Genomic DNA, 13,947 nt, shown 5'->3' with positions numbered 1-13,947 from the left:
ATTTAACTTAATTTCTGTACTAGAGACACTTAGCTGTCCTTCACAATGTGTAGATCCTCCTTCCATAGTATAAAATTGTCACTATGTAGCAGCTTCCTAGCCAGAGTTATTTTGCTTGGTTTGGTTTGGTTTTTGTTTTTGTTGTAATTTGCCAACCCTCCTTACATATAAGGCCATGGCTTGTTCTCACTAATGGTATCTGACTGGAAGTGACATGGGTGACTTCTGAGCCAACACTTTTTAAAACTGAGGTATAACTGACATTACATATTAATTTCAAGTGTACAATATAATGATTTGATATTTGTATATATTGCAGAATGATCACCACAATAAGTCCAGTTAATATTCATCACCATATATAGTTACTTTTTTTTCTTGTAATGAGAACTTCCAAGATCCACTCTCCTACCTTTCAAATATGTAATACAGCATTATTAACCAAATTGCCATGTTGCACATTACATTCCCATGACATATTCATTTTTTAAAGTTTTTTAAACATTTATTCATTTTTGAGAGACAAAGAGAGACAAAGCTTGAGTGGGCAAGGGGCAGAGAGAGAAGGAGACACAGAATCTGAAGCAGGCTCCAGGTTCTGAGCTGTCAGCACACAGCCTGATGCAGGGCTCGAACTCACAGATCTAGATCACACAAACCTAGATCATGACCTGAGCTGAAATTGGATGCTTAACAAACTGAGCCACCCAGGTTCCCCAACATATTAATTTTATAAGTGGAAATTTATAACTTTAGCCAAGATTTTTAAAATTGTGTGCCCACTCCTCCTATATTCTCCTGATGCAGATTAATTCTAATGACTATGCAGTTCTATAGGCTGGTGACCCCAGAAGATGGAGGGGCCTGGATCTCTGAATCAGAATGTGGAGGAGAGGAACTCATTGACCACTAGTCGATATAAAAACCCAAGGAGATAGCTTTAAAAGTAGTCTAGGGCCCTAGGAAAATATAAGAGCCTCAAAGTTCAAATAAACACCTAGATTTGAACAAAGTTCTACCTTAAACGTATATATATCCTAATCGTCATAATCTAAGCAGAAGTTTACAGAAAAAAACGTCTTTGTAAAAAACAGAACACACACACACACACACAAAACCTTTTAAGCAATTCTTGACTTTTTGAAAGTACAACTGCCCTTTTAGTTCCCCTGCCAAAAATATTGGTGCATAGCAAGAGGATGAGAAATTCCAACCCTTTGCCGTCATTGTATTTCTGGACCACTTTGGTCCCAGAATGTGGCTTTCCAATTCCTCAAACCATTGCTTGCTATTTCTAGGAGAATCCATAAAAAAATGTTTAAACAAGTGAATTTTCCCTCCCAGTCTTCTGCTCTCTTTTTGGCCCTTCTACTATCATCTCTCCCTCTTTCCTTCTTACCTATTAAAATTTGGGGTGCCTGGGTGGCTCAGTCAGTTAAGCGTCTGACTTCAGCTCAGGTCATGATCTCATGGTCCATGAGTTTGAGCCCCACGTCAGGCTCTGTGCTGACAGCTTGGAGCCTGCTTCTGATTCTGTGTTTCCTTCTCTCTCTGCCCCTCCCCTGCTTGTGCTCTGTCTCTCTCTGTCTCTCAAAAATGAATAAACATTTTAAAAAATTTTTAAAAATTGATCCCAGGAACAGATCTAAAAACTCATTCATGTTAGTCATGAATGAAGGATTATAAGTTACAACTCTTATCCTATGATGACAATTTTAAGCCTTAATGTAACATTCTTATAAGCTTGTAAAATTAAATGGCTGAGAGAAACCATGTGAGGTGGCTTAGAGTTCAGTCTAGGCCAGAATTTTCCAGAAATGAATTCATATTCCACTACTGATCAGTTATGTGACCTTGGGTAAGTTATTACTAATTTCTTACACTTCAGTTTTCTCACTTTATAGGTGATAATAAAAGTGACAAGCCACATAAAAATATTACTAATAAGTCTCTAAAAGTTAACACATGTTATCAAGTACATACTTCAAATCGAAGATTTACACAAGTTTGAGATAAAGCATTAAATTTTAATTTTGAGCAGTATATGAAAGGAAACAGTCACTGAGCTTCTAGCCTCCTCTCCCAGGCTTAGGTCTCATCCAGAAATAGAAAAATCTAGTCATGTTTTAGAGTCAAATATAACAAGTATTTTTCAAATATTTAGGGGTTAGTTAAATATATGATATATTTTATCAAGATTTCCTATTATTAAAATCAAGTGTGTTTGAAGCAAATACAATATTTACGCTTATTTCAATGAAAATAATTATTAGAAATACAGTATAAAAGCTCTTTCAAGCATTGTAATTCACCACCTAGAATCTTCATTAAGAAGTAGAATCTTCTTCAAAATCATGAAGAGTGAAACCATGACCTGAACCAAAGTGCACAATTAACTGACTGAGCCACCCAGGCACTCCCGTCTTGACTATTTTTTAATATTTCTTTTATTTTTGAGAGAGAGAGAGAGAGAGGACAAGTGAGGGAAGTTCAGAGAGAGAAACACAGAATCCGAAGCAGGCCCCAGTCTCTGAGCATCAGAGTCCAACATGGAGCTCAAACCCAAAACTGCAAGATCATGACTTGAGCTGAAGTTGGAATTTAACTGACTAAGCCATCCAGGTGCCCCTAGAATCTTCATTTTAGATTGTAAAAAAATGGATACTGAAATAATAACTTCTGAAAAAATGAGGATTATCATGATGCAACATATAAATAAGAGATGTTTAGAATAAACATTATTGAAATAAAAGCTCATAAGCAGTATCTCCTAGAATAGAAAAACTTTCTTGCTGGTCTTTTTAAAAATGTTTTCTTTCTTTCTTTTTTTTTTTTTAACATTTATTCATTTTTGAGAGAGAGAGAGAGAGAGAGAAGACAGAATCTGAAGCAGTCTCCAGGTTCTGAGTTGTCAACAGAGTCTGACGCAGAGCTCAAACTCATGAACAGTGAAATCATGACCTGAGGCAAGTCCAGAGATAACTGACTGAGCCACCCAGGCACCCCCCTCTTGACTGTCTTTAGAGTCAAAACTTGACTATGTTTTTTTGATAGTAAAAAATATTGCTTAAAAAATTGGTTAATACCTACTGATTTTTTTTAATTATTGAATTTTGATTATTGCTAGATTTTGAAACACAAAAGAATTCATGTATTTTATTTATCTACAGAACATAAAAAATAATAATATATATTGTAAAAAGAACAGAGACCCACAAATTTCAGTATAGCCATTATGTTTAGAGAAGGGGAGATAAATTTAGAGAGAATACAAAAAACCTGTAAATAAAAGACTTGTAAAGAAAATATGGAAAAATATAAATATTTATTACATGCGGGAAATATTTTTTACTTTTTTGCATGCTTCAGTAAAATATAATAATAAAAACACACCTAAATGGAGACTTCTACATAAAGTGGTGGGATAAACACAGCTACTTTAGTCTTTCTCCCAACCCTCAAGGTAAAGAACTATGAAGCATAAATAGGAAAGTCTGTATCCATCAGCACCAGAACATAGTTAGATCAATTGGTATTATATCTGAAGCCTATAGAACCAAAAATTTAAAAGCCTGATAATAAATATACTTTATCATATGGTGGGAAAGTACACAGGAGGAGCTCTTGACAGATCCACATCCTCACTGGCAGAAACTTACTTAGAAAAGCACAAGCTGCATTGAAATGAGATGTTTTGGTGGGAAACCAATGAGAAGCCTTACACAGTCATTTTACCTCTATGGTCCAGGAACACCTGGTGGCCTAGTAAGCTCCTGAAAGGGCTAAGACATAATGTAAAAAATGTGGTCTTTCCCAGGGACTTGATTTTTTTTTTTTGCTGTCAGCCTAACTTCCAGGTCCCTTTCAGTTTTTCCTACCTAACAGAAAACTGTTCTTGGCTTATACCACATTTACCAAATGAACAACTTTTACTAGACTTTTTCTTTCTTTCTTTTTTTTTTTCATTGATCCCTATACATATTCAGTTTTTATGCTGAATCAGTTAGTCTTTTATAGTGTACCATGTGAAAGCCTCTCTCTAGATATTTTGTTTCCTCAGTGTTAGGGGGATACCTTCCAATGGTACAATATCTGAAACAGAGGCACTTTTCCTCCGTCTTCAGTCTGGCCATGCCAGTTTCTGTCTCACTTGAAATATTTGGCTAAGACCTTTACTAGGTCTGTGTCGGAGCTTAGGGAAATCCAAGAATTATTATTAAATTTATCATTAGGAAAAATCTATGAAATCTTTCATTCATATCAAGACACATTCCAGTGACATTTTTCAATTTTAATGACAAATGTAAACATTTTGGAAACATCTAAACAGAAAAGTAAGACAAAATTCCATAAATTAACTGTAAAGAAGGGAAAAAATAGTCGACTTTAGAATTTTCTACTAGACTAAATAATAAGAGACAATGAAGCAACATATAAAGTTTTAAGTAAAATTTGACTTGAAAATGTGATATTTAAGTCATAAAGTCAGTATTTAAATAAAATATTTGATTTATATCAGTCTAACTTTCCCACAGATAAAAGTTATAAATTCTCAAACAGATTGTTTAAAAACAGCCATTTTTAGGTACCAGGGAATGACCAACAACAGCAGGTAGAAATTGGAGGGGAGCTGAACCCTGTAAGAGGGAACTGCTAAGGGGATGAAATCTGTATTCATGTAGTTGCTTAAACAACTTTTTGTCTGATGGTACTACTTAGTCATCATTGCATGTGAGTGGATGGAATTCACATATAAAGTAGAACTATTATTGGCTTAAGAGAATGGCATTTGGGACTTCCAGAAGATTGAAAAATGAAGGAGAAGTTTTAGAAATCCTAGAAAGAAAGGGTCTGCAGAAGAGGAAGCCCAAAATCTGAACTATATCATAAGCCCTTTCCAAATCCTTGGCTGGTGTCTGAATTACTCACACATATGGTGGGAAGAGGGAGCTCTAGAGGGATGGGTAGAAAGGAATAACTGGGTGATTAAAAGTTCTAAGTGGGGATTTTAGTGGCTGACCATCAATCACAGAACATATAACATTTAGACTTTGAATATATCCAAAGTAACTTACTTGAACAAAAATTAACTTTGTTCAGTGGAAATTAACAGAATGCAGAAAATCCTCAAAGTATCATTTAAAATTCCAAGATTATATAAAAAGTTACTAGACATGAAGTGAAACAACAAATTATGACTCATAGTCAAGAAAAAGATAGTCATAGGAATCAATCTCAAAGTTATCCAAATGTGGGGATTACCAGATAAGAACTTAAAGCAACTATTTTGAATATATTTGAGGACTTAAAAGAAGATATGGTCATAATAAAAGAAGAGAACTTCAGAACAGAAATGGGAACTATTTAATAAAGAACCAAATGGAAATTCTTAACTGAAAAGTACAATATAGGAAATGAAATATTCATTTATTGGGAAAAGAGATCATAGACCATAGAAGAAAGCATCAGTGAACTTAAAATGAGATAAACAGAAATTATGAAATCTATAAAACAAGATTGAAAAAACCTACAACAAAGTCCCAATAAACTGTGGATAACATTAAATACTATAGTACATGCTATAGTCCCAGAGGAAAGAAATAAAACAGATTTGAAAACATAATGGCAAAATTTTCCCAAATTTAGTAAAAAATCTCAAACCATGAGTTTAAGAAACTTAGTGAGCCCAAGCACGATGAACACAAAGAAAAGTATGTCAGCACATCATGAACAAATTGCTGAACACTAAGAACAAAGAGAAAAATTGTAATAGTAGCTAGAAAAAAAGGCACATTGAATAGAGTAGGAATCAACAAACTATAGCCTGCAGGTCCAATCCAGCCCATGGCCTATTTTTCATATCACTTGGAACCGAAGAATGGTTTTTATGTTTTCAAAGAGTTGTAAAGAAACTATTATGTGACAGAGATGATATGTATCCAACAAAACCTAAAATGTTGACTATTTAGCCCTTTACAGAAAGTTCCTAACCCTAGATCCAGTGAAATAATAATAAGAACAATGTCCGACTTCTCATTAGAAATAATACAAACGAGAACACAATGGAACAATATCTTGCTAAAATCCAAAGAAAAATGAACTCAGAATTCTATACCCAGCAAAAATATCCTCCAAAAATAAAGGCAAAATGAACATTATTTTAAGATAAATAAATAAGGAAATTCATTGCTGGCAGAATTTCCTTCTATGAGAAGGCAGTTTCTCAGGCTAAAAGGAAATAACACCACAAGAAAACTCAAATTTATAGCAAGGAATGAAGTTCCAAGAATGGTAAATATATGAATACAAATAGAAGGCTATTTTTAAGTCTTCTTTTAATTCTTTTTTTTAATGTTTGAGAGAGAGATAGAGTGTGAATGGGGGAAGGACAGAGAGAGGGAGACACAGAATCCAAAAGAAGGCTCAGTGCTGTCAGATTTTTAAAATTTTTATCTGTTTATTTATTTTTGAGAGAGAGACACAGAGAGAGAGAGAGAGAGAGAGAGAGAAAGAGAATGTGAGTGGTGGAGGGGCAGAAAGAGAGGGAGACAGAATCCAAAACAGGCTTCAGGCTCTGAGCTGTTGGCACAGAGTCCAATGCATGGCTCAAGCTCACGAACCACAAGATCGTGACCTGAACTGAAGATCGATGCTTAATTGACTGAGCCACCCAGGGGCCCCGGTCTTTTAATTCTTTAAAAAGTACATACAATTGCTTCCACTTCTAACTATTATGGAGAAACAAGGACCGGATTTACTCTTCTTTCTTAAACAACTAAAAATTTGAACAAAATCTACAAAACAATGGTTTTCATGTGTTAGACAATAGGCAGCACAGGCCAGTAATCCTCAAGAAAAGAAAAACAAATGAGGGAGCCCTTCAATCATCTCCTCTCCACACTGCAAGGTGTGAGAATCCAAACAGAATCCATTAGTGTCACTGAGTCAAGAAAGTAAAATTTAGCATTCTGGAAGGCCAAGGCAAGCTAAAGTTCATAGGTCAGCACAATTTGGAGGAGACAGATTCACACCGAAAGCATTCGAAAGATCTTCAGAGGATTACCTTTGAATCTTTGCCTGAGGTTGGTAAAGAGCCACCCAAAAGAAAGAGCAGGCAGAACACTGCTTGGGGCTCACACAGAGCTCAGGTTCTAGACGGTAAGATGGGAAACCTCCTATATGCAGACTAAGGGTAGAATACTGAGAACAGTATTGCTTCAGCAGGGGAAGCAAGTTAGGCCTAGACAAAAGACTTCTCTGGTTCCACCTAATGAAGCTTAAAAGCAAGTCTAAAATGGATTGAAATATTTCTAAGTAACTGGATGACATCCCAGAAAAAAACCCTCAAAAATATTTAAAGAAATGAAATAAAAATTCACACAAAACAACTAAGTTCACTTAAGAATGAACTGGTAAATTGAATAGCCCTACATCTATTGGAGACTGAATTTGTTGTCAAAAACTTTCCCACACAAAAAAATTCTAGGTTTGGGTGGTTTCACTGGAGAATTCTACCAAATACTGGAAGGAGAATAAATATCAGTTTTATACTAACTCGTTTAGAAAAGAGAAGAGGAGGGGACATTATACTTACCACTAAAATGAGACAGGATAGTATAGGAAAATAAAACAAAAATTTTAGCAAATTAAATCCAGTAGTACATGAATAAGTTAATATACAACGGCCAAATGGGATTTACCCCAGGGATTAAGGATTGGGTTAACATTTGAAAATCAATCCACATAATTCACAATATTAGAAGAGTACAATAAAAAAAAAATAGACTCATCTCAACAGATGGTAAAAAGCATTTGTTGAGTTCTTACATCTATGAAGCCACCTCAACCTGATAAAGTCTTCTATAAAAACTGGCAGTCAAAATCTATTTAAAGGCAGATAACCTAACATTCCTCTAAAATCAGGAGTAAGGCAAGGATGTCCACTCTCACTGCTTTTAGTTATCATTTTCTTAGAGGTCCTAGCCCTCAGCAAGTAAAATAAATAAAAGGCAGATAGATTGGAAATGAAGAAGTAAAATGCTCTTTATTCTCAGATAACATGATTTTCCATAAAGAAAATCCCAAGAAAGGTATAACAAGGCTACTAGAATTAATGAGACTGTAAGATAGAAGATCAATATAAGAATATAATAGCAGGCAAATGGGAGGACTTAAGCACATACCACTTTTATATTGAAAAACTAAAATGTAAAGCAATATTCAAACTACTGTAACACCAATCTACAAAGCAAATGTTATTTTGAGACCTTCAGCAAAGAATAAATTAGAAAATTATTATAAATAAATAACTTAATATACTTGATTTTGGCTATTTTATTCTACAGTTGACAATAAGTTTACTTACCAGCTGTTATACGTTCCTGACTCCTTTCAATTCTGTGCTTTAAAGATCTTGAAGGTGCTTTCTTACTACCATGTATGCTTGTTGTAGAGAGCTCTTTCAGTCTCCACTGGGTCCAAAAGCCTTTTTGAGGTTTTAAACCTGTTATAAAATGTGCATTTAGTCAAGGAAATTAGCATTTGAAAATATCTTTTAATGTGTCAAAGAATTTTCATGTGTTACATATTTCATCCTCATAACAATCCTGTGAAAACTGTCAGCCTCAAGTTTTATATAAGGGAAACTCTATGAGAAATATTAATGTCTTATTACATAAAATAGTGAATTAAAAAAGAGGTAAAACTTAGTATCACCTTCTGATTAAGAGACATAAGCTAAATTCACTGATGGACATAAGAGGAAGTTAATTATTGCAAAGAGTTGGGAAAGACTTAAATATACAACAAGAATACATCCATACAATGGATTATGAGGTATCCACTTAAAGTTATCTTGTAAATATTTGTTAACATACAAAGGTATTTATAATTTTTTTTGTGAAGAACAATTTTATGTCTTAGGTATGTGTGTCTGTAGCTTAAATGTTAACACACACGAGTGCTTCTGAATATAGATGACTCTTATTATTATGCCTTATCTGTATCTCCTGAATATCTTAAAATAGTATTTATCAATCAATTGTAATATCCAAAAAGTAACAAAAATAAATTTTAAAAGTTCTACTTTGGTTCCAAAAGCTGTGTATGGTTGAATAATCCATTTAATCACAATGAACACTTTCATCCCCAGCAATTAAAATAAGAACAATGTAAATTCCTTGGTGTACTCCAAGAGTTAATATGTTAAAGTGTACAGTAAATGAAAAATATCAGCTAATACTATTATCAATATTACTATACATTGATATATTCTAAATATAGCCAATATTTTTTCAGTAGTGAGTGTTCAATGAGGATTACTGGCTATATTTGGCTGTCAAATTTAAATTTTCTAGGTGTTTTTAGATTCAGTTATCACTTGTTTCACATTAGTTGCTGCTAGACAAAATATGTGGAAGACTTCAGTTTAATTCACTTGAATGCTTCTTGATAGATTGTGTATGTTTTAAAGTATAGTGTATTAATAGAAAATTGGAGGTACAGTAAGGCGAACAGGTCAGGAAATGATTGGCATGGAAAAGATAGTTTACTGCGCATAGTTCCCAAGAGGAGGAGCACACCATGCCATGGGGCCACATGGCAACACTGAGGCCAGTGCAGACACAGAGGGGTAGAGGACACTGTGGGCAAGAGCCTTCACTGTGGTTTCTCAGGAAAGGGTGAGTCAGGGTAACTGGCTCAGAACTGACTAGTTTGAATAATTTCAGTAGGCTCTGGAACATATGGGCTGTACCCAGTTGTTTGGTACCTGATCCTGGAATGGTTAAGATAAGGGGATAGCGGTCCAGTGTGAGAACCCAATAAATGAGGTATTGCCATGCGGGCTCTGGATTGGTTGGTTTTTATTTGAAAAGCACCTTTATGGGGGAGTTATTTAATATTTCTAGGAACTGGCTAACCCTGGCAGTCCTTCCAGGGAAAGCAAGGCCCCAGATGACATGGCGTCAAAATACAGAAAATAACAGAGTGGTTAATACATCTAATGTTGAATAATCATTCCATTTCTGGGATAAAACCTACTTGGTCCTGATACATATAGAGAAATGACATTCAACAAACACTTTTGCAAGCTTACTATGTACTAAACTATGTATCTGACACAAGGGACCCAAAATTCAATTTAACTTCGTCCCTGCCTGCCATCAAGGCAGATGTGAAATTATCTGGCACAGTGTCTGGTCCATAGTAAGCACTTCATACAGGTCAGTTTCTCCATTGTTTCTTTTCCAAATTAACCACTTGTTGAGCTGACAACATCCCATCATTATTTATAAGTAAGAAATTCAAATTGGTCACTAAACATGGACTATTCCAAAAAATGGCAATAATATAGGACCACAGCCTCCAAATGAAGGTGTTCTATATCTTTAGCTTTCATGATTTTTAATTTTAATATCAAATTTTCCAGCTTTATTGAGCTATAGTTGACATATAATACTGTGTAAGTTTAACATAGAACATTTAACATGTAACTTTGTACAACTCTTTATTTGATACACTTATATATATTGGAAATGATCACCACCATAAAGTTAGCTAACAGCTCCATCATGTCACATAGTTACCATTTCTTTGCTATGGTTAGAACATCTAAGAACTACTCTCTTAGTAACTTTTAAGTATACGATACAGTATTATTAACTATAATCATCATGTTATACATTAATTCTCTGGAACTTATTTATCTTATAACTAAAAGTTCATACACTTTGACCAACATCTCCCATTTCCTCCATCTGCTGGTAACAACTACCCTATTCTCTAGGAGTTTGGTATTTTTTTCTTTTCTAAATGAAATATATATAAGTGATATCATAAAATAATTGTCTTTTCTGATTTATTTCACTTAGCATAATGCCCTCAAGGTGCATCCATGTTGTTGCAAATGGTAAAATATCCTTCTTTTGTATGGCTGCATAATATTCCATTATCCATATATATCCATCATCTTTATCCATTCATCTAATGACAGACACCTAGATTGTTTCTATATCTTGGCTGTTGTGAATAAGGCTGCAATGAATGTGGGAGTGCAGATCTCTCTTTATTTATTTATTTTTTTTAAAGTAGGCTCCATGTCCAACACGGGGCTGAAGTCACAAACCTTGATCAAATCATATGCTCTACTTACTGAGCCAGCCACATACTCTTTGTTGTTTTATTTCTTTTGGATGTATACCCAGAAGTGGGATTGCTAGGTTTCATATTGGCTGTATTTAAAATAGTTTTAGGAACCTCCATATTGTTTTCCAAAGTAACAGCACTAATTTACATTCTCACTAACAGTGCACAAAGGTTCCCTATTCTCTACATCCTTGCCAAATCTTATTTCTTGTCTTTTTGATTCTAGCCATTCTGACTGGTGTGAGATGAGATCTCATAACTTGTTTCTTGTCTTTTTTTATTCTAGCCATTCTGACTGGTGTGAGATGAGATCTCATGGTTTTGATTTGGACTTCCCTGATTAGTGGTGTTGAGTGTTGTCTTTTCATGTATTTATTGGCCATCTATATATCTTCTTTGGAAATGTGTCTGTTTAGTTCCTCTGTCCATTTTTAAACGTTTGTTTTCTTTTATTGCTAGTGAGTTGTATGAATTCTTTATATATTTTGGATATTAATCCCTTATCAGATTATGATTTGGAAATATATTCTGTAAACTGCCTTTTTATTTTTTTAATGGTTTCCTTCACTGTGTGTAAGCTTTTTAGTTTGGTGTGATCCCCCTTATTTTTTGCTTTTGTTGCTTTTGTTTCTGGTGTCCCATATCCAAAAAAATCATTTCTAAGATTGATGTCAATAATTTTTCCCTATGTTTTCTTTTTTTATTTTAGAGAGAGAGAGAGTGCATTAGCAAGGGAGAGGGGCAGAGGGAGAGAGAGAGAGTGAGAGAAAGAGAGAGAGAGAGAGAGAGAGAGAATCTTAAACAGGCTCCATGCTTAGTGTGGAACCCAACATAGGGCTCTATCCCATGATATCATGATATGAGCCAAAATCAAGGGTCAGATGCTCAATCGACTGAGACACATAGGTGCCCCTCTCCTATGTTTTCTTATAGAAGTTTTATAGTTTAGTTCTTATTTTAAATATTTAACTCACTTGGAGTTAATTTTTGTGAGTGTTATAAGAAGTCCAATTTCATTCTACATGTGGTTATCCAGTTTAACTATCACCATTTATGGAAGAGAGTTAGTATTGAGTATTAGTTGACTGTATTTGTGAGAGTTTATTTCTGGGCTCTTAATTCTATTCCATGGGCCTATGTGTCTATTTTTATGCCAGTATCATTTTGATTACTGGAGCTGTGTAGTATCATTTGAAATCAGCTTTGTTCTTTCTCAGGGTTGCTTTGGCTATTCACATCCGGGATACAAATTTTGAGGTTGTTTTTTCCATTTCTGTGAAAAATGCCATTGGAATTTTGATAAGAACTACACTGAATCTGTAGATGGATTTGGGTAGTACGGACATTTTAACAAAATCAATTCTTTCAGTCCATGAATATAGGATATCTTTCCATTTGTTTTTGTCTTCTTTAATATCTTTCATAAAAATCTTGCAGTTTTCAATATACAGATCTTTGATCTCCTTGACTAAATTCATTCCTAAGTATTTTATTGTTATTAATGCTATTGCAAATGAGATTGTTTGAGCACTTTGTCAGATATTTTCTTTTTTTTTTTAATTTTTTTTAATGTTTTATTTATTTCTAGGAGAGAGAGAGAGAGACAGCGTGAGCAGGGGAGGGTCAGAGAGAGAGGGAGTCACAGACTGAAACAGGCTCCAGGCTCTGAGCTGGCAGTCAGCACAGAGCCCGACGCGGGGCTCGAACCCACGAACCGCGAGATCATGACCCAAGCGAAAGTTGGACGCTTAACCGACTAAGCCACCCAGGCGCCCCACATTGTCAGATATTTTCTTGTTAGCATTAAGAAATGCAACGGATTTTGTATAGTGTTTGGTACCCTTCAACTTTGCTGAATTCATCGATTAGTTCTAACAGTTTTTTGGCAGAGTCTTGAGGGTTTCCTATATACAGACATAACTTGGAGCTATTGAAGGTGCAGTTCCATACCACTGCAATAAATGGAATATCACAATAAAGTCAAATGAATTTTTTGGTTTTCCACTCATATGAAAATTATGTTTACATTATACTATAGTCTATTAAGTGTGCTATATAGCATTATGTCTAAAATAATGTATACACTCTGATTAAAAAATACTTTATTGCTAAAAAATGCTGTCATCTGAGGTTTCAGCAGGTGTAATCACTAATCAAAGGTCGCCATGCCAAATATAATAATGAGAAAGTTTGAAATATTGTGGGAATTACCAAATTCTCAGAGACATGAAGTAAACAAATGCCAGTCTTGTTGGATTAGAGCTCTCTCAAATGATTTCATTTTACCTAATTACCTCTTTAAAGGTCCTATACTGAAATACAGTCTGAGGTATACTGGGGATTAGGACTTCAATGTATGAATTTGGGGGGGACACAATATAGTAGAAGAGGTCAGCAGGAAAGCTGTTCTGTTCTTTATGAGATTTTTTCTGATAGTATGTTGGTACGAATGCTGTGTCCATTCTCTTTTTATTTCTCATATTAGAATTAGTTGTATTTTTCCTCTATAATTAGGAGACTCTTGTCTGTGTATGTTGATTGAAGGGGATGGTGTTTTCTCAGGGCTGTTTTCTAATCTTTACCTATCAAAGGCCCCCCTCCTTAAAATATATAACATTTTTTTCAGAAATAATTTGGTTACTAAGAATTGGTATAAAACAGTTTTTAAAAATTTGTCAAAATTTTTATCAAAAGGTTTATAAGAAGAACTATTTGAAAATAGTCAACAGCTTCTGGTAGTCCATAAGAGTAAAGCAGTCTTACAAAAAAAATACTGAGGAGGTCACTCCAAAACATGAAATT

General features: G+C 34.5%; 2 protein-coding genes across 13 annotated transcripts in view; one reads left to right on the top strand and one right to left on the bottom strand.

Annotated features, from left to right (window-relative positions):
• DTWD1 (DTW motif tRNA-uridine aminocarboxypropyltransferase 1) overlaps positions 1–13,947 on the top strand; it is a 164,034-nt gene that overhangs the window by 87,909 nt on the left and 62,178 nt on the right. The gene's annotated exons all lie outside the window — the stretch shown is intronic.
• The window catches only part of FAM227B (family with sequence similarity 227 member B), a 160,872-nt gene that overhangs the window by 102,253 nt on the left and 44,672 nt on the right, over positions 1–13,947 (bottom strand). For all 12 annotated transcript variants that reach the window (XR_013335211.1, XM_077764439.1, XM_077764442.1 and 9 more), the window contains one exon: positions 8,366–8,503. Coding sequence is in view for 11 of the 12 variants with exons in the window: in XM_077764439.1 (XP_077620565.1) it covers positions 8,366–8,503 (138 nt within the window). In the remaining variant the exon portion in view is untranslated. The remainder of the gene's footprint in view (positions 1–8,365; positions 8,504–13,947) is intronic.

This window comes from Crocuta crocuta, unplaced genomic scaffold (genome assembly GCF_008692635.1).
Source record: "Crocuta crocuta isolate KB4526 unplaced genomic scaffold, BGI_CrCroc_1.0 scaffold102, whole genome shotgun sequence".
Classification (NCBI taxonomy): domain Eukaryota; kingdom Metazoa; phylum Chordata; class Mammalia; order Carnivora; family Hyaenidae; genus Crocuta; species Crocuta crocuta.
The sequence above is the reverse complement of the archived record's forward strand: the minus strand, read 5'-3'. Positions and strand labels throughout refer to the sequence as shown.